The sequence below is a fragment of the Coregonus clupeaformis genome, unplaced genomic scaffold (genome assembly GCF_020615455.1).
Source record: "Coregonus clupeaformis isolate EN_2021a unplaced genomic scaffold, ASM2061545v1 scaf0020, whole genome shotgun sequence".
In the NCBI taxonomy this organism is placed as follows: domain Eukaryota; kingdom Metazoa; phylum Chordata; class Actinopteri; order Salmoniformes; family Salmonidae; genus Coregonus; species Coregonus clupeaformis.
The window spans coordinates 1162173-1182050 of record NW_025533475.1 but is presented as its reverse complement, the minus strand read 5'-3'; the positions used below and the strand labels follow the sequence as shown (position 1 = coordinate 1182050).

At 42.0% G+C, this 19878-nt stretch overlaps 2 protein-coding genes across 2 annotated transcripts; one reads left to right on the top strand and one right to left on the bottom strand.

The window, feature by feature from the left end:
• Positions 1 to 1854: 1854 nt before the first annotated feature.
• On the top strand, positions 1855 to 9297 carry LOC121581890 (UDP-N-acetylglucosamine/UDP-glucose/GDP-mannose transporter-like). Its single transcript, XM_041897283.2, has 12 exons — positions 1855 to 2055; positions 5306 to 5339; positions 5561 to 5647; positions 5841 to 5908; positions 6096 to 6167; positions 6280 to 6348; positions 6504 to 6606; positions 7517 to 7609; positions 7721 to 7788; positions 8141 to 8219; positions 8453 to 8535; positions 8636 to 9297. Exons 1-12 carry the CDS (start codon positions 1919 to 1921, stop codon positions 8781 to 8783), a joined length of 1041 nt encoding a protein of 346 aa, XP_041753217.1. The 5' UTR covers positions 1855 to 1918; the 3' UTR covers positions 8784 to 9297.
• Positions 9292 to 14498, bottom strand: LOC121581891 (zinc finger protein 367). The gene is made up of 5 exons (XM_041897284.2): positions 13829 to 14498; positions 12815 to 12977; positions 12495 to 12614; positions 12227 to 12365; positions 9292 to 12090 (listed from the first exon to the last, which is right to left on the bottom strand). Exons 1-5 carry the CDS (start codon positions 14105 to 14107, stop codon positions 11838 to 11840), a joined length of 954 nt encoding a protein of 317 aa, XP_041753218.1. The 5' UTR covers positions 14108 to 14498; the 3' UTR covers positions 9292 to 11837.
• Between the last annotated feature and the right edge of the window lie 5380 nt (positions 14499 to 19878).

Below are 19878 nucleotides of genomic sequence, written 5' to 3'. Positions count from 1 at the left end.
GACTATGGTCCCAGCTGCCTTGAGATCATTGACAAGATCCTCCCGTGTAGTTCTGGGCTGATTCCTTACCGTTCTCATGATCATTGCAACTCCACGAGGTGAGATCTTGCATGGAGCCCCAGGCCGAGGGAGATTGACAGGTCTTTTGTGTTTCTTCCATTTGCGAATAATCGCACCAACTGTTGTCAACTGTTGTCACCTCTCACCAAGGTGCTTGAAGATGGTCTTGTAGCCCATTCCAGCCTTGTGTAGGTCTACAATCTTGTCCCTGACATCCTTGGAGAGCTCTTTGGTCTTGGCCATGGTGGAGAGTTTGGATTCTGATTGATTGATTGCTTCTGTGGACAGGTATCTTTTATACAGGTAACAAACTGAGATTAGGAGCACTCCATTTAAGAGTGTGCTCCTAATCTCAGCTCGTTACCTGTATAAAAGACACCTGGGAGCCAGAAATCTTTCTGATTGAGAGGGGGTCAAATACTTATTTCCCTCATTAAAATGCAAATAAATTTATAACATTTTTGACATGAGTTTTTCTGGATTTTTTTGTTGTTATTCTGTCGCTCACTGTTCAAATAGTGGTCCTCTGTAGCTCAGCTGGTAGAGCACGGCGCTTGTAACGCCAGGGTAGTGGGTTCGATCCCCGGGACCACCCATACGTAAAAATGTTTGCACACATGACTGTAAGTCGCTTTGGATAAAAGCGTCTGCTAAATGGCATATTATTATTATTATTATAAATAAACCTACCATTAAAATTATAGACTGATCATTTCTTTGTCAGTGGGCAAACGTACAAAATCAGCAGGGGATCAAATACTTTTTTCCTTCACTGTATGCATATGAGGAACTGTTCTGATCGTATTATTCAGTTACATTCACAGAATTTCAATTTGACTTCCAGCTGGGAGAATGTGACCTGTGTGGACAAACAGACAGAGAGACAGACTGACAGAGAGACAGACAGACAGACAAACAGATACACATATACACAGCTAAATAGACACAGGTTGATCTAGCCCGGGACCAGATCAGATATCCCGTCTGGGACTAGATCAAGTTTGAACTAAAAGAAAGGTGCAAAGTTTGCACTGGCCTAATTTTTTTTTAAACAAATTCCACAATGACATCCTCTAATGGACTTTTCAGCAGATGCTCTTATCCAGAGCGATTTACAGGAGCAATTAGGGTTAAGTGCCTTGCTCAAGAGAACAACGAAATATTTTTCCACTACTCGACTCAGGGATTTGAACCAGCAAACTTTCAGTTACTGGCCTATCGCTCTTAACCTCTAAGCTATTCTGCCTGACAGTGAGCATTTTTACAGCTGTAATAGGTAATAAATCATCAACTATGTTATGGAGTAATAAAATAATTATAGCCATCCAGTGTATCCATACCATCTTCAATTATGAAATTTACATCAATTCTTATCTTTGTGTGTGTTAGATTGACTCGTTTGCCTACTTCAGGCAGCCATGATTCAAATTCCATGTCATTCTACAAACAAAAGATTAGGCCTATATTATAGCCTAGAAGTTGACAATTTTGACCATCACTGGAAATTAATTGTGAATAATCATGCAGCAGCCCATATGATTCAGCAAAATGACATTACGTCTATATTTGGCACTAGATGTATTTCTCCTCCCTTCTTTTATGTAAAAGTAAAGATAGGAAAAATTACTTATAATCTTCCAGAATTATGTAATTGTACACATTTCCTTCATAACACTTTTTCACTGCACCTATCCGGTATATGTGACAATAAAACTAAAACTAATAAAAAATAATCACTGCCTGTTTGAACAATCCCCGCCCACTCTAATAACACTTCCTCCACATGATCATGACAAAGCCGAAGTGAAAGCAGCGGAGATCATTTGACATTTTGACGATTACAACTATTCTGGAAGTAATGTCTGCCAAGTCTACCTCAGCTAACTTGCCAGAAGCCGAACATTCCGGACTATTGAAGTTTCTCTCTGCTGCGTTCTACGCCGTCAGTTCATTCTTGATCATTGTTGTGAACAAAACGATTCTCACAAACTACAGGTAAGATCGTTTCGTCACTGCATTGCTTACTGTGCATAGAGGTTACTTCGGTCAATATTCGCTACAAATCCCGTGAAAGTGTGGTGCTTTCAAGACAACTGGGAACTCGAAAAAAGTGAAATTATGACTTAAGTGATCTTTAGGTCGGAGCTCTAGAAAGAGGCCCGAGTTCCCGACTTGGAATTCCTAGTTGGATGAAAAAAAACTATTTTTTTCCTAGTTCCCAGTTGTCTTGATCTTGAACACACTGAAGTCGTAAATCGGATATTTCCGAGTTCCCTGTTGTTTTGAACGTGGCATGAGCATGGCAACTTGAGCAGTGGTAGGGTATACGCCGGATATCCACATTTTTTGTGGTCATTGCATATACTCACTTCTTAATCCTCACGATGCGTATCAAAGTAGTGTAGTGGATGTATACGCCCTATCAATTAATAAGGCTGATGGAACAGATCAGAATGTTTAGCTTAAGTTGTTGATAAACTATTATTTCTTAACATTTTAAGTGCTCCAATGTGCACACAGCGGTAAGCCTACGTGCAAATGTTCAAAAATGCAATTGGCTGGAAAACACAGTTCTAAAATGCGTACCGCACATGCGAGCGGTTTCATGGACAGAGATGTAAATATCCCTTAGAAATTTAGAAAGATGGGTGATCTAAAGATGCAACCGCTATCATTGGTTGGTAATATGACTAAGATAATTCCTTTGCCTGCTAGACAATGAAAGAAAGTTGATTTTGAAAACCAATAAAACAGGAGAGCACATATGAGGAAGTCTATACACGAATTGCCTCCAGGCTTCTATGGTGGGAACATTACTTATAATATGAAGAAAAACGTCCAGGTTTCAAACAATTAAGGAACAGGAAAAATATAGCAATGCTAATGATAGGCCTAACTGTCTTCTGGTAGATGGAAAGGCTTTCCCAAAAACCTTTTCAATGAAATGTTAACTACACTGAACAAAAATCTACAATTACATTTTAGTCATTTAGCAGATGCTCTTATCCAGAGCGACTTACAGTTAGTGAGTGCATACATTATTTTTTATATTTTTCATACTGGCCCCCCGTGGGAATCAAACCCACAACCCTGGCGTTGCAAACACCATGCTCTACCAACTGAGCTACATCCCTGCCGGCCATTCCCTCCCCTACCCTGGATATAAACACAACATGCAACAATTAACGATTTTACTGAGTTGCAGTTCATAAAAGGAAATCTGTCAATTGAAATAAATGTATTAGGCCGTAATTTATGGATTTCACATGACTGGGAATACAGATATGCATCTGTTGGTCACAGATACCTTTTAAAAAGGTAGGGTCGTGGTGGATCAGAAAACCAGTCAGTATCTGGTTTGACCACCATTTGCAATCATGCATCGCCACACATCTCCTTCACATAGAGTTGATCAGGCTGTTGATTGTGGCCTGTAGAATGTTGTCCCACTCCTCTTCAATGGCTATGCGAAGTTGCTAGATATTGGCGGGAACTGGAACATGCTGTTGTACACATCAATCCAGAGCATCCCAAACATGCTCAATGGGTGACATGTCTGGTGAGTATGCAGGCCATGGAAGAACTGGGACATTTTTAGCTTACAGGAATTGTGTACAGATCCTTGCGATATGGTGCCGTGCATTATCATGCTGAAACATGAGGTGATGGCGGCAGATGAATGGCACGACAATGGGCCTCAGGATCTCATCACGGTATCTCTGTGTATTCAAATTGCCATCGATAAAATTCAATTGTGTTCGTTGTCTGTAGTTTATGCCTCCCCATACCATAACCCCACCTCCACCATGGGGCACTCTTGTTCACAACATTGACATCTGCAAACCGCTCGCCCACACGAGGTCTGCCATCTGCCCGGTACAGTTGAAACCTGGATTCATCCATGAAGAGCACACTTCTCCAGCGTGCTAGTGGCCATTGACGGTCAGCATTTACCCACTGAAGTCGGTTACGACGCCTAACTGCAGTCAGGTCAATACCCTGGTGAGGACAACGAGCATGCAGATGAGCTTCCCTGAGACGGTTTCTGACAGTTTGTGCAGAAATTCTTTGGTTGTGCAAACTCTTGTTTCATCAGCTGTCCGGGTGGCTGGTCTCAGACGATCCCGCAGGTGAAGAAGCCAGATATGCAGGTCCTGGGTAGGCGTGGTTACACGTGGTTGTGAGGCCGGTTGGACGTACTGCCAAATTCTCTAAAACGATGTTGGAGGCGGCTTATGGTAGAGAAATTAACATTAAATTCTCTGGCAACAGCTCTGGTGGACATTCCTGCAGTCAGCGTGCCAATTGCATGCTCCCTCAACTTGAGACATCTGTGCCATTGTGTTGTGTGACAAAACTGCACATTTTAGTGTCCTTTTATTGTCCCCAGCACAAGGTGCACCTGTGTGATGATCATGCTGTTTAATCAGCTTCTTGATATGCCTGTCAGATGGATGGATTATCTTGGCAAATTAGAAATGTTCACTAACAGGGATGTAAACACATTTGTGCACAACATTTGAGAGAAATAAGCTTTATGTGCGTATGGAAAATGTCGGGGATCTTTTATTTCAGCACATGGGACCAAGACTTTACATGTTGCGTTTATATTTTTGTTCAGTATAGCTACAAAGTAGCCTATGCCTACCTGGCAGATGATATCATGATTATTTGCACCAATCCAGTGGCCATTTGTTTTGCAAACTCCATCTCATGTGCACTACAGAAACACCATTAACCAAACAAGCAGTGCTAAAATTAAAGGGTAACTACACTCAAATCTAAATTTCTTAGATTTTTCCCTGACCTCAAGTGGTCTGCTGATGTGATTTAAGCATTGTTGTGGACTTAGAACATCCAATTTTGTTGTTATTCTATTAAAAAAGTGTGACCGAGTGAAAACAACCTGAAAAGAATGGGAAAGATCTGAAACCTGTGAATTTCTGACTCAGTTGAATCTCATTTATCTATTTCAATAATATGCCTACTATCAGCCTACCAAGACCAATATGGGATTTATCGCTTTAGGTCATTCAGAGTGTATGTCACTGAATCTTTTTCACACAGGGCGCCGTTCCTTTGCCGGGCGGGCCGTTTGGGATATTTCAGCAAAATTAGACAATGCCCACTTCTCCAGGCACCACTGCACATGAGGCTCCAACAGGCAGCTAGTTATTATGGGGTTGTTACAGTTTATTAAAACGTCTTCCTGATTGACCAATAACATCTCTTTTCTCTTTCTTAGATTTCCCTCGTACATGTTTCTAGGAATTGGTCAGGTAATATACCTCAATTCAGGATTCTTGAGGTAGAAGTTGCACTACAGATCTACGATCAGATTACCTTTGTATCATCATAACCACCAAACCAAATTGTTGATGAAAAAAATATCTGATCCATTGTCAGTAAGGCAAAACTTCTATCTTCTACACCATCTGAGTATGGAATTACCATCTTCTCATAAATATCCAACCCCCTCTTGATTTCCCCCTTTTTCCAGATGGCCACTACAATCATCATTCTCTATGCTGCTAAAATGAACCAAACAGTTCACTTTCAAGACTTTGACAGAAGTATTTTCATAAAAGTAAGTGTTTTTATTAAGTAAAGTAAGTTTGTTATATTCTTGTTTTAATCCTATGCCTGTCCGTCACAGATGCATACAACAAAAGGTGAACCACAATAAGCCACAAAGAGTCAATGTTCCAAGATGTATTTTTGCAGTTTGCCGTCAATATACCATCTTGAATTCATTCATTAAATGAATTATTGCAATACAGATCTTCCCTCTACCTCTGCTGTATGTTGGAAACCACATAACAGGACTGGCGAGTACAAAGAAGTTAAGGTACAATGGAGTCTAAATTCATGAGTGAAACTTGCATTAGTTTCAGATATCACCTCAATTACAGTGTGTACAACTTAAACACCAACCTCTACTCATAGGGATTTAGACCAGGGCTGCCAAGCACTCTGACAAATGCATTTATAAAAAATCAGATAAAATGTGATTGATCGATTTAATCCTTTTACAGCTTACCCATGTTCACAGTACTAAGGAAGTTCACCATATTGATGACAATGATCATGGAAGCAAGGATATTGAAGTTTGTGGCAATTCTTTCACATCTGTATATTTTGTCATCGTAACTGCTCTTTTTTTTTTTTTTATAGTTCAGTCTTATAGTATTAACATGTGAATTTTAATATCCTCTCCAGAAAATGTTACCCTAACCGTCTGATCTACAGTGTTTTGGCCATCGTTTTTGGAGCTTTGGTGGCTGCAAGGTAAGTTGCAACTGAAATGTTCACACTGTTAACATATTCCTGTCGAGTGAACTACTCTTCTTTGCTTGATATTACTTTCGAAAACATCAAGGGTACTTTGAAGGAAGTCTTCATTACCATTATGAATAAAATGTTCCCTTTATTTTCTCCCATAGCTCTGACTTGGCCTTTGATGCAGAGGGCTACATGTTCATTCTGCTTAATGATGTCTTCACTGCTGCCAGTGGTGTGTACACCAAGAAGAAACTGGAAACTGAGGTAGGACACATTCTTGCCACATTATAATAATAAGAGATAACACATTGATTTGAGCACGTAAACGTTCCTTTTTTACCCTTGTCAAATAAAATCCCAGAATGGTTCTGGATACTTTGAAAATACCAAGCACCTGATACTAGATTCTCCTTACAGGTAGATACTTCCAGTTTTCAGATTAAGATATTCTTAAACAGGCACAGGAGACTGCATACATATTTCTAAGGCAGGTTGGATGAATCAAGGCCTTGTATTGCAACAATCGATAGCTTTTTCTATTGTACATTTTCATCATGCATGTTTACATTCCAGCCAAGTGAGGAAAGGTGAGGAGGTGAGGTATTGCTGAAAGAGTGACCTGTGCTCTATTGGTTGCATTGTGGCGCAGTGGTCTAAGGCACTGAATCGCAGTGCTAGCTGTGCCACTAGAGATCCTGGTTCGAATCCAGGCTCTGTCGTAGCCGGCCGCGACCGGGAGACCCATGGGGCAGCGTGCAATTGGCCCAGGGTAGGGGAGGAAATGGCCGGCAGGGATGTAGCTCAGTTGATAGAGCATGGCGTTTGCAATGCCAGGGTTGTGGGTTCGATTCCCACAGGGGGTATGAAAAATAATAATGTATGCACTAACTGTAAGTCGCTCTGGATAAGAGCGTCTGCTAAATGACTAAAATGTAAAATGTAATTGTGTAGGGTCTGAATTTGCAGGATAATGACCTAAATGTGGCCAGGTTAAGTGAGGTTGATTCATTTGTTAGGACGCCCACCCTTAAACAGTGCAGCATGTGTAACATGGTTGCACTGTGGATAATTTAAGCTCCAGCAACACTCTCCTCTTTATAGTTGAGAAGTTGACTAGCTAACTGTTTCGTGTAATTCTGACTCACATAAAATTTCATTTTCTATTTCTTGAAAGGGTCTTGGAAAATATGGAATCTTATTTTACAATGCATTCATCATTTTCATTCCAACTCTTTTGGCGAGTGCATTCACTGGGGATTTACACAAGGTAAATGCATTTCCCATTTTCTCAGGATAGTCGTTGATTTTAGGCACAGATTTAGTATCAGCTAATCCCTGTCTGTCTGACCTGTCTATGTGTGTGTTTTTGTGTTGACAGGCCATCACGTATGAACAGTGGTTGAACACCCACTTTGTTTCTTGCTTCCTTATGTCCTGCATCATGGGGTAAGTGTACAACTTACTGAAAGAGAAACTGCCGGCGTATCCCTTTCTCTATGGCTGTTAAAGGGGCATTATTCCACCTAAACTATGCAATTTGATATGTTGATGTTCAACATTATAAGAACAATGAAGTGTAGACTGAATGAGGATATCCTTCCTTACCAACCGGAGGCAGAGCAGAACACTGAGACACGCCTCACCTTAGCCTTGACGTTGTCCCATTGGGCTCCATCGTTGCCGACACAACTTCCTTTAACAATTCTTAGAACATATCAAAACCTAAAATAGACTCCCAGTAGGGGGTGGTGGTGGCGGCCTTATTAATAAGAAGATATTGTGCTTCTCTCTGTTTCAGGTTTGTGCTGATGTATTCCATAGTGCTGTGTAGCCACTACAACTCAGCACTCACCACCACAGTGGTGGGAGCAATTAAGGTAAGAGGAACACGTGGACCAGTAACATGTGGGTCAATATGTTTGCTCCTAACATTTGGGGTTATTGACACAGCTGGGTCGGGGTCAGTGAGTGTTTTCAAATGCAACCCTGATGCAAATGCCTGTGGTGAATCCTATTCTGATCATTTCCTTCTAATGAGTCCACATGCCCATGAATATCATGTCATGTCATGTCAACTATATAGTGTATTAATATCAGTTGTTTTCCTCAGAATGTTGCTGTGGCCTACATCGGTATGTTTTTAGGTGGAGATTACCTGTTTTCATGGACAAACTTCCTAGGGTTGAATATTTGGTAACAACTGATTTATTTATTAATTACACATTAGCACAAGAAGCTGTTGCTATGCCATTCTGTTTCAATGTCCAACTCTATAGTTGTCTCTTCTCGTCAGTATGTCAGGGGGACTTGTGTATTCCTACCTGACGTTCCACGGCAGCAGCAAACCATCCCAATGCAATGGAAGCAAAACACAGACAAACCAGGATCAGCTAAAGATTCCCATTATGGAAGATTCCACAGACCGACTCCTTGTGAAATAAGTTATCTTTATTTAACCGTTATTTTATCAGGGAGTCCCATTGAGACCAAGGCCTCTTTTTCAAGGGAGCACTGCCTGAACACAATGTATAAGTGAATACACCTGTGATGCATCTGGTCATAGTTTTATTTTTCTGGACTGTAAGCACAACCCTTTGTAACTGCTCCATATTGGAGCAAAAGTTCTTACATTTTGTATGTTTTAATGTATCTTTTATGATGAATTATAATCATATTTTTGACAAATGTTTTATTATTTGTGTTGCAAGTTGAAACCTGTAATTTAATTGTGTCATCAAGACAAGTGTTACTATACATGCATATTACTACATGTGTAAATAGCAATGGCCACTTGTGGTTATTAAGCACCTCTTGAAAATGTGTGAGACAGAGACTGTAGTGTATTGAGCTGTATGTTCAAGGACAACTGAACTGCAGTGTAGTGATGATGCAGCCCTTATCAATCATTAGCATAGCAATAAACTAGAAGGAATTAAACTGGCTCTTGGATCATGATCATTGATGGTGTTTATTGAAAACCAACAAGTACCAACAGTGTGGACTGCCTGTAAAGAGAAACTGTTTTAAACATCAACAATGTCATCTCTACAAAACAAGTCAGAACATTTCCCATTAAGGCCTAAAACACACAATGCTGACTATGGTCTGTTAACATGGTGGGAGGGAGAGTGAATTTCATAATCATTTAAACATCAACTTCAAAGCTCTTGTACTGTAGATTTGGTTTCTCTTTTTCTAACAAACAAGTCGTGGAATATATTAACTGCCGAAACATTTTTAAACCAAATAATAAAGTGTTCAAAATACATATACAAGATACAAGATATATACACTATACTTGGGTTGTTTTGATTATCAACAAAATCATTGTCTTCCAGTTTAACCTGTACTCTATCAAAAAAATGTATTGGACGTCATCCCACTGGACACAGATGTCAATTCAACATCTAGTTTTGATTTACATTTGAATTGTCAACTAACGTGAATTCAAAGTAAAATCAACAAACAATTGAACCATGTCCTTGGATTTAGGTTAAAGGTTGGGTGAAAAAGACAAACATTCCCTAAAGTCCTTTACATGAATGACTTCTTGCAAATCCAATCAGTTTTCACGTTGATTCAACGACATAACATCGTTTTTTTTTTTATGCCTTGGAAACAACGTTGATTCAACCAGTTTGTGCCCAATGGGATACGACATATTTAATCACGTATGGCCAATAAAGGATCTGGGTGTTGCAGGAAGCACAAACCTTATGAAACAACAAAAACATATATTTAAAAACAATTGGCCATTTACCATAAAAGCTTTACACAATGTTAAGAGATGTAGTGTTACTAACAAATAATAAAACCTCGCCAATGCCAAGCAATCATTACACCCTCCCTTTATGTAGAAACAAGTGCCATTTCTCTAGACTGGTCTAATTGGTGGAAACGTTACATTGGAAGCTTAATCCATAAATGCTAAACTTAATAGCAGATACTGTAGATACAAGTGCTGCTGCAAAGGGGAGTACAATTCTAACGGCTATAAGTTGACGTCGATAGATACTTAATCATTTGAGGGAGGCGATGAGCAATAAACTCTTCAATGGAACTATATGTCAGTACTCGGAGACAGCTTGTGATAGCAAATCGTTAACAAAAAGGACAAATAAACATGATGAAATAAATACCTATGAAACTTTGATTATAGAGAAGACTTGTACGTACACCACCAATGGGGCAACCACGTCCGTATCTCCAATCAGCCAGAATCTTTTAATATAAAAGATGGCGACACTAATAACTTTACATATTCCTCTTCCGTCTGTCTGGCCATGTGATTTGGTTAGAGCAGAGAAGGCCAACGCCTTCACAGCCATAGCATAGGCAGGCTTTTGTTCCAGCCCAGCTCTAACACACCTGACTAAACTAATTGTGGTCTAAATCCCCATAAAATGATAATCTGGATCAGGTTTGTTAGGAGCTGATATGGAGCTACGTCTACTCACTCTGTGGCCCTCCAGGACCAGAGTTGTCCCTCCCAGGTTATAGCTACAGTTCTGGGTGTGATACGTTTAATAGGTGAAGGGGTTGGAGCTTGAATTCTTGTGAAAGCTTGTGGCCAGCCACTACTGTAGATTAGGCTTGCAATGACCCCCTCTTCTTCTAACAATGGGGTTGCATCTCGATAGTCTCTACAGTGACTTCCTCCCCTCGTCTACTCTCTTTCACTGATCTGAAAGAACTGGACAGGTGGAAGCGAAATACCCTGATAAGCTTCCACCACATTGCTTTTACACCTATCGTGTCACAGTCCAGATCAGAGAATCAGGAGAGGAATCCACTTTCCAGTATTTAGATACACCTGTCCTATGACTGACCGCACCCTGTATCACTCCTTCCATCTGAGCTAAATCCACATATACTTTCATTATATAAACATACTCACACAATATACTTTATCTTCAAAAGTAAAAGACATAACAAATAACTCGTTACCACCAAAGTGCAAACAAAACTAAACAAAACCTTAAAAGGTACTCTCCTCCAGTCTTTATAAGGCAAAGGAGAGTATAACATTCTTCATATATTGACATCTACAACACAGGAGGCTGGTGATGGGAGGCTCATAATAGTGGATGGAATGTAGAGAATGGAATGGTATCAAGCACATGGAAACGACGTGGTTGATACCGTTCCATTTATTCCATTCCAGCCATTATTATGAGCCAGGCCTCCCCAATGAAGGTACCACCAAGCCGCCTGTAATCTACAATCTTAGCAGCCTAATAAGGATACAATTGGAAGCTGAATAAGGTGCTTTTAGCTTGTGCCTGCCCCACACTGCACATGGAGAAGAAGTTACCCCCATATACTGATCTAAGGTCTGCTTAGCATTTCCCCCCATTAATGGTTAAGTATTTGGGGAGGGTAAGCTTATCCTAGATGGGTTTCCCTACAGACAACCTCTACCCAGAACACATTGCGCAGGGAGGCAGAAGGGGGTTGACTGGGGAGGGTTTCAACACTGGGATATGGGTGGGGTTTCAGGCAGACAGGTTATTAGCCAGCTCAATGAGCGCCAGCGCACCATGGAGACGCTCCCGTTGCTCTTGTAGACTCCGTCTGGCAGCCCCGCCCCCGTTGCCCTTCTCTTCCTCCATTGGCTCCTCCTCTTCCTCCTCATCTGATTGGAGAAACTCCCGGGGGTCCTGCTGCTCCTGGTCCTCCACCCCACCCTTGCCCTGGGGTTTCCCCTTGGTGGGCACAGGGGCACGCTGCTCACGGGTCTGCCAGTACCTGCCACAACACAGAGAGACAATGGGGGGATATGGTGAGTATTGGGGTGTGCAGAATAAGGTGAGATCGCTCAATCGCTTCACTTGTTTTACTATCCGTCTGATCTGCCTGTCCACCTCCCTCCAGAGCCACTCACTTTGCCAGCCACTCTGCCACAGCCTTGTTGTCCACAGACTGGGCCTTGTCTGGTCCCTCCTTGGGGTCTTCTCTCTTCAAACGGGCATATGGGTGCTTTGGGCAGTGTCGGTTAGCATGGGTAAAGCGACTGCCACAGGCTTGGGAGAGAAAAATGATATCAGAGTTAGTGTCAATGCTTTTCCATTTGGTGGATTCTGCACCCCTCCTATGAGAAAGGTCTAAAGGTACCACCTATGTAAAGGGTGATGGTCTAGCTGTGTGCTCACCTTTCTCAGAGCAGACAAAGGGCTTCTCTCCGGTGTGAAGGCGCTGGTGGGTCTTTAGCTGGCCACTCTGGACAAAAGCCTTGCCACAGTCAGGGTAGTCACACGGGTAAGGCCTCTCCCCTGGGAGAGAACAGAGAGAGTTATTAGTTTGTAATTGTTCTATTTTTCTAGCAGATGCCTATAAAAGTGAGCAGTGTATTGGTGTTGTAACACAGGGAACCGCATAATGTCCTGGTAGTTTGGGTGTCAGTGTGTTAGGGACATCTGTGCTCTGCTTTCACCTGTTTGTGTTCTCTTGTGGGCCTGTAGACTTTTCTCACCTGTGTGTGTTCTCTTGTGGGCCTGTAGGGATTTCTCTCTAGGGAACACACGGTTGCAGATGTTGCAGCGGATGCGGCTGGAGGAGCTCTCCCCCTCGTTGATCAACTCACGGACAGTGTCAGCACGCGGGCGGCCACGCCGAATACCGTCCTCTTTACCGTCCTGAAAACAAAGTGGAAATAAAGTTAACAACAGTTACATTAATAAATGCAGCTTTATTTACTTTTTGAATAGTGAATGTAGGCTTACAACTGTTTAGAATGCAGCATTATTCCATATCAACAGTTTTAAAAAATGGTATGACCTATCATTATGCTAAACAAAAATTAATGTGGTCATTGGTTACCTAAAAATGACTAATGCATGGTGAAATGTGACTGTCCAATTCTTGACAACAATCCAATTTCAAATAATTGCTACATTATATTTTGTTCAATGAATGGTGCTGAAAGGTGCATGTATTAATTTATTCCAAGCACATCCGGTAACATTTTTGGCGGGCGACGCGACGTCACATATGACAGCTGCCTGGGGTTTAAAATCCATCATGTCACCCCGTGAGCGCGGGCGTTTTTTTAATACACTTGTCCGAGTATCCGTTTCACTCAAAATACTTTATTTTTGTTTACAAGCACTGTATCAAAGATACGGACCCTTATAAAAAAACTTGGACAGCTATTCAGATTGCGTCTAGATTGCATCATTCAATGATGCAGTGTAAAGTTAACTTTTATCTTGCCAGCGGCCTAGCCATCCTGTGAATGTAACATGATCACTAAGATTCTAAAGTTGAAGCAAAGTAACCGATAATCACATTCATTGCGAGATTATTTAATACAACAAACAACTGAAAGTTACATGCAAATAAATGCTAATGTTTCAGTTATTACGGTGTCATACCAGACACAATTCATGCAAGATCTAAAGTAGCCTACCGGATAGGATTTCAACTTCAACACAACACAATGCTATTAGGCTAAACAACATGAAAAACAACCTCAAACTTATCCTACCTTCATCTGGTCAGGGGAGGCACCCATGTCCGCCTCGCTGGCGGTGTTGGTCCCGGTAGGGGAGGCAGCCCCGTTCACGGAGCCCGGGCTCAGGCTCACATTATGGGCGTTCTCCCCCCACCTCCACGGGTACACCATGAAGTCGCTGAATCCAGGGCTGATCGGTATCAGAGACTCGCTCTTCCTGGGCTTGATCGGGGTGGTTTTGATCACAGACACCAGGACCCTCTTTGGAGAGTCGTTGCAAAAAATTACTTGAGGATGCTTGTTCTCGGCCATCGTTGAGATGAAAGACGAATGTGTCAAAAGCTGATAAAATCTAAAATTGTATCACAATGCTCAGGAATCACTTGCCATTAAAATAAAAAGCTATTTACCCAGCTTTGCTGTCAAGTAACCTAACTTTAGCAAAATAGCCTTCTTATAAAAGTTGGGTTAAGCAGCTATAAGACTGAAAGTGTCCCACAAAATTCAGCTATTCAATCAGGAGTGAAAATATTCTTCATTTCCAATGACGTAGAAAACCGCGCCACAATTCCTTATAAGAAATAGCACAAAAATTAATTAATTAACAAAAAAATGGTAAGGTTCACACTGTCAATGTGGATACAATGTGTGCTCCTACTTCTGCAAGTATTTCCCGCGTTGCAAATCGCGCCAGGGCGGTTCATAAATCCTTTTACCACATGTATGGGAAATAACCTATTATAAGAGCCAAAGCATGAGGTAAACCCGAACGAGCGCAACACAGTAACCAATGGTCATCATCAAAATATTAAAAGTACGCTGATTGGTTTGTACTTTTTATCCAATGAGTTTTAAACGTTCTTGAGCGCGCCTTTACGGACTGACAGCCGATTTAACCAATGTGGATAACGCAAATGAAACCGCTGCGTATACTGAGATGATTCAGCCAATGGCACTAAAGGTTCATTTTACAGTAGCCTGGGATTGGACTACTGTCGATCAAAAGCCTCTCCCGCGCATACAGCAGCCTATGTTTATATATTACGTTTTGGGGACGATTTAAAGGGAAAGGGTGAGTCAATGGCGCCAAAGTTACGTAATCAAACCGCCAGAGGGGAAACGATACTAAAACAAAGGTTGCAGTCAGTCATTTAACCTATGCCCTACACTACAGTTGTTATTACTATATTATTACACTGGGCCTATATAATGAAATTAATATTTTGTTTATCAGAGGAGTATACAGTTTGTCCCAGAGGAGTATACAGTTTGTCCTATGTTGGAAGACTGGCATTGTAACGTTTTAAAAAGATAATGAAAATCAAATCAAATTTTATTCATCACATTCACATGTTTAGCAGATGTTATTGCGGGTGTAGTGAAATGCTTGTGCTTCTAGCTCCGACAGTGTAGTAATATCTAACAAGTAATATCTAACAATTTCACAACATATACCCAATACACACAAATCTAAGTAAGGAATGGAATTTAAGAATATATACATATACGGACAAGCAATGACAGAGCGGCATGGACTAAGATACAGTAGAATATTATAGAATACAGTATATACATATGAGATGAGTAATGCAAGATATGTAAACATTATTAAAGTGACTAGTTTTCCATTTCTTAAAGTGGCCAGTGATTTCAATAGGCAGCAGCAGCCTCTAGTGTGCTAGTGATGGCTATTTAACAGTCTGAAGCTGTTTTTCATTCTCTCGGTCCCAGCTTTGATGCACCTGTACTGACCTCGCCTTCTGGATGATAGCGGGGTGAACAGGCAGTGGCTCGGGTGGTTGATGTCCTTGATGATCTTTTTGGCCTTCCTGTGACATCGGGTGCTGTAGGTGTCCTGGAGTGGGGGTAGTTTGCCCCCGGTAATCCGTTCGGCAGACCGCACCACCCTCTGGAGAGCCCTGCGGTTGCGGGCGGTGCAGTTGCCGTACCAGGCGGTGATACAGCCCGATAGAATGCTCTCAATTGTGCATCTGTAAAAGTTTGTGAGGGTTTTAGGTGCCAAGCCAAATTTCTTCAGCCTCCTGAGATTGAAGAGGCTCTGTTGCGCCTTCTTCACCACACTGTCTGCGTGGGTGGACCATTTAAGTTTGTTAGTGATGTGTACGCCAAGGAACTTGAAGCTTTCCACCTTCTCCACTGCGGTCCCGTTTATGTGGATAGGGGGGTGCACCCTCTGCTGTTTCCTGAAGTCCACGATCATCTCCTTTGTTTTGTTTTGTTGACGTTGAGTGAGAGGTTATTTTCCTGGCACCACACTCGCAGAGCCCTCACCTCCTCCCTGTAGGCTGTCTCGTCATTGTTGGTAATCAAGCCTACTACTGTTGTGTCGTCTGCAAACTTGATGATTGAGTTGGAGGCATGCTTGGCCACGCAGTCATGGGTGAACAGGGAGTACAGGAGGGGGCTGAGCACGCACCCTTGTGGGGCCCCAGTGTTGAGGATCAGCGAAGTGGAGATGTTGTTTCCTACCTTCACCACCTGGGGGGCGGCCCGTCAGGAAGTCCAGGAACCAGTTGCACAGGGCGGGGTTCAGACCTAGGGCCACGAGCTTAATGATGAGTTTGGAGGGTACTATGGTGTTGAATGCTGAGCTATAGTCAATGAACAGCATTCGTACATACTGTATCTATTCTTCTTGTCCAGATGGGATAGGGCAGTGTGCAGTGGGATGGCGATTGCATTGTCTGTGGATCTATTGGGGCGGTAAGCAAATTGAAGTGGGTCTAGGGTGACAGATAAGGTAGAGGTGATCTGATGATATGGTGATATGATCTTTGACTAGTCTCTCAAAGCACTTCATGATGACAGAGGTGAGTGCTACGTGGCGATAGTCATTTAGTTCAGTTACCTTTGCTTTCTTGGGTACAGGAACAATGGTGGCCATCTTGAAACATGTGGGAACAGCAGACCGGGAAAGGGAGAGATTGAAAATGTCCGTAAACACACCAGCCAGCTGGTCTGCGCATGCTCTGAGGACGCGGCTAGGGATGCCATCTGGGCCGGCAGCCTTGCGGGGGTTAACATGCTTAAATGTCTTACTCACGTCGGCTACGGAGAAGGAGAGCCCACAGTCCTTGGTAGTGGGCTGCGTCGGTGGCACTGTGTTATCCTCAAAGCGGGTGAAGAAGGTGTTTAGCTTGTCTGGAAGCGAGACATCGGTGTCGGCGACGTGGCTGGTTTTCCTTTTGTAGTCCGTGATTGTCTGTAGACCCTGCCACATACGTCTCGTGTCTGAGCCGTTGAATTGTGACTCCACTTTGTCTCTATACTGATCTTTTAGCACGGGTGCTTCCTGTTTGAGTTTATGCCTATAGGAAGGGAGGAGCAAAATGGAATCATGGTCAGATTTGCCGAAAGGAGGGCGGGGGAGGGCCTTGTAGCCACCCCGGAAGTTCGAATAGCATTGGTCGAGGATTTTAGCAGCCCGAGTACAACAGTCGATATGTTGATAGAACTTCGGCAGCCTAGTCCTCAAATTTGCTTTGTTCTAGGTCGGGTGAACAAAAGGACTTGAGTTCCTGTATGTTTCTACAATTACACCATGAGTCGTTAATCATGAAACACACACCTCCGTCTGCGCGGAGAATATCCCCAGAAAGCCATGTTTCCGTGAAACAAAGTATCTTACAGGCCTTGATGTCTCTCTGAATCCCTTTACCCTGGGTGCATATTGCATATTGCCTTGTCCTTATCTGGGGACATGTTTTGTGTAAGGGAGGAGTAAATCATTATAGTTCAATAGGTAATGGAGTAAATCATTATAGTTCAATAGGTAATGGACTCACCTGTGTGTGTGTGTTGGTGTTTTTGTTTAACTATCCTTATGGGTACAAGAAGAACTCACAAGGATAGTAAACAAGGAAAAGTGTGTTTGTGTGTGTGTGTGTGTGTGTGTGTGTGTGTGTGTGGGGGGGGGGTCCTTTTGAGGACCTAAAATCCCCCAAAGTCCCCACAAGGATAGTAAAACAAGGAAAATTATCCCTCGTGGGGACATTTTCCATGTCCCCATTAGGACAAAGGCTATTTTAAGCTTAGGGGTTAGGTTTAGGGTTGGGTTACAATTAGGGTTAGGTTTAGAATTAGGGTAAGGGTTTAGTGGTTATGTTTAGAATTAGGGTAAGGGTAAGGGGCTAGTGGTTAGGTTTAGGGTAAGGAGTTAGGGTTACGGGTTAAGGTTAGGGTTATGGTAAGGATTAGGGAAAATTGGATTTTGAATGGAAATTAATTTTAGGTCCCCACGAGGATAGAAGAACATAACGCGTGTGTACGTTTGTGGCCTCATTTTCCCTCTTCTGGTTGTTGTGTCTCCTCAGGTTGGATCCCAATGCATATCATGTTTTTTGTGATCGAATAGGAGCATCAATTGTGAATGGAGGTTGTATGACAAATATTTTTTATAGCAACTCTGTCTGGAATAAGTGAGAGGTTGTCAGGGCTTTCAACATTTTAAAAAACAAACATTTTTTAGGCTAAGCATACTATGGCCTCCTCCAAAAGGTTGTGACCTTTATAGGACAAGCACTGACTGCGCTCTCCTATCCAGTATCTGATTCTGATACATGAAACAAGGGTCTGAGGGAAGAATAGAGAGGGAAATGTTAAAGAGTGACTGCCCCTAAAACCCAACTAATCCCTTTGAAAACGTGGCATCAATATGAGAAAATTGATTACTTTAAAAGGTCAACTGCACCAACTGATTCGGCCTCGTTTTTAATCAACGCTCATTAAAAAAACGCTAGCGGCCATGGCAGAAGGCAAATGAGAGCTGTATTAAGGGTGTGGTTTGATTTGGGTGTTTCTTGGGTGTGTCTTTGTCATTCAATCACAATAAACAAGTGCAGTAGTGAGTACAGCAAGGTAAGCTAAGCTAGCTTTGCTATGGAGAGAACAACGTTTTTAAGTTGAGGACTTCTCCCCTCCTGACTGACTCGCCATCTCAAGATGGTCAGCTAATTCAGTTCTATGTATAGGCTAAAGCCTGCGCTGACCTTGTGTTTAGCCAAGCTGACAGCAGCTAGCTAGCCTAGCTTGGCGATAGCTGAAGCTGGCTATCAATCTAACTGATAATTCTCTGTCAAATCAGTTATGGCAAGATGGCAAGAGCCAGTGTCTGGAATTTGTTTCATAAGATACTCATTCTACAACTTAGTTTCAACGGTCTTCACCTCATGTAAATACATGTTATAGTGGAAACGATATCAACTACTGCGAGTTGAATGCCCGTGGTCTTCAGTCACCTCAGCTGTCCTACAACACAATATTCTATAACTGGCTAGTTTTGTCTTGTCTCTCCTTATGTCCGCTGTTAGATCTTTCCTGGGAGACAAATCCCATAACTAATATCCCTACAAGTGTATGCTACATGTGGACATTGCACAAATATCATGTTGATGTGCTTATAAAGACAGTATGCCTACACTTCACCTAACAAATCAAAATCAGTTGTGTGTAGAGTACAACTTCAGCTGTCTAACCGGAACTAGAATGGCATTTCTATTTATATGGTCTATTTGCCCAAATCTAAGCATTTGGCTGTCTAACACACTGACATGCACAGCTATCTGGGTGAGGTTCTGTCTTCAAGTCTCCAGTGGGTGATGAAGTCCCTTCCATCTATATAATATATTACAGGTTATAGACATGTGCAGTCAGGTGGCAGGAGGGGTGAAGTGCATGACACTCCATCCTGGATATGACAGAGTTTGCTTCATGGGTCCAGCAGGCAGAATTCGATAACTACAGGCAGATGTGAGATGGAGAAGGATGACACTCTTCTCGCACTGAGTAACCTACAGAGTAATATTAAAATAATGCAATTGCTGAACTTACAGTGCATTCGGAAAGTATTCAGACCCCTTGACTTTTTCCACATTTTGTTATGTTACAGCCTTATTCTAAAATGGATTAAATCGTTTTTTTCCCTCACCAATCTACACACAACACCCCATAATGACAAAGCAAAATCAGGTTTTTAGATATTTTAGCAAATGTATAAAAAAATAAAAAACGGAAATATCACATTTACATAAGTATTCAGACCTTTTACTCAGTACTTTGTTGAA

What these genes read in the sequence shown, in the direction of transcription:
- LOC121581890 (XM_041897283.2), top strand. Translation starts at nt 1,919, where the DNA reads ATGTCTGCCAAGTCTACCTCAGCTAACTTGCCAGAAGCCGAACATTCC. An exon ending in GCGAGTACAAAGAAGTTAAG is followed by an intron (nt 5,909 to 6,095) that starts GTACAATGGAGT and finishes ATCCTTTTACAG; the next exon opens with CTTACCCATGTTCACAGTAC. An exon ending in ATGGAAGCAAGGATATTGAA is followed by an intron (nt 6,168 to 6,279) that starts GTTTGTGGCAAT and finishes TATCCTCTCCAG; the next exon opens with AAAATGTTACCCTAACCGTC.
- LOC121581891 (XM_041897284.2), bottom strand. Translation starts at nt 14,107, where the DNA reads ATGGCCGAGAACAAGCATCCTCAAGTAATTTTTTGCAACGACTCTCCA. An exon ending in CCTCCCCTGACCAGATGAAG is followed by an intron (nt 12,978 to 13,828) that starts GTAGGATAAGTT and finishes CTTTGTTTTCAG; the next exon opens with GACGGTAAAGAGGACGGTAT. An exon ending in GTGGCAGAGTGGCTGGCAAA is followed by an intron (nt 12,091 to 12,226) that starts GTGAGTGGCTCT and finishes GTGTTGTGGCAG; the next exon opens with GTACTGGCAGACCCGTGAGC.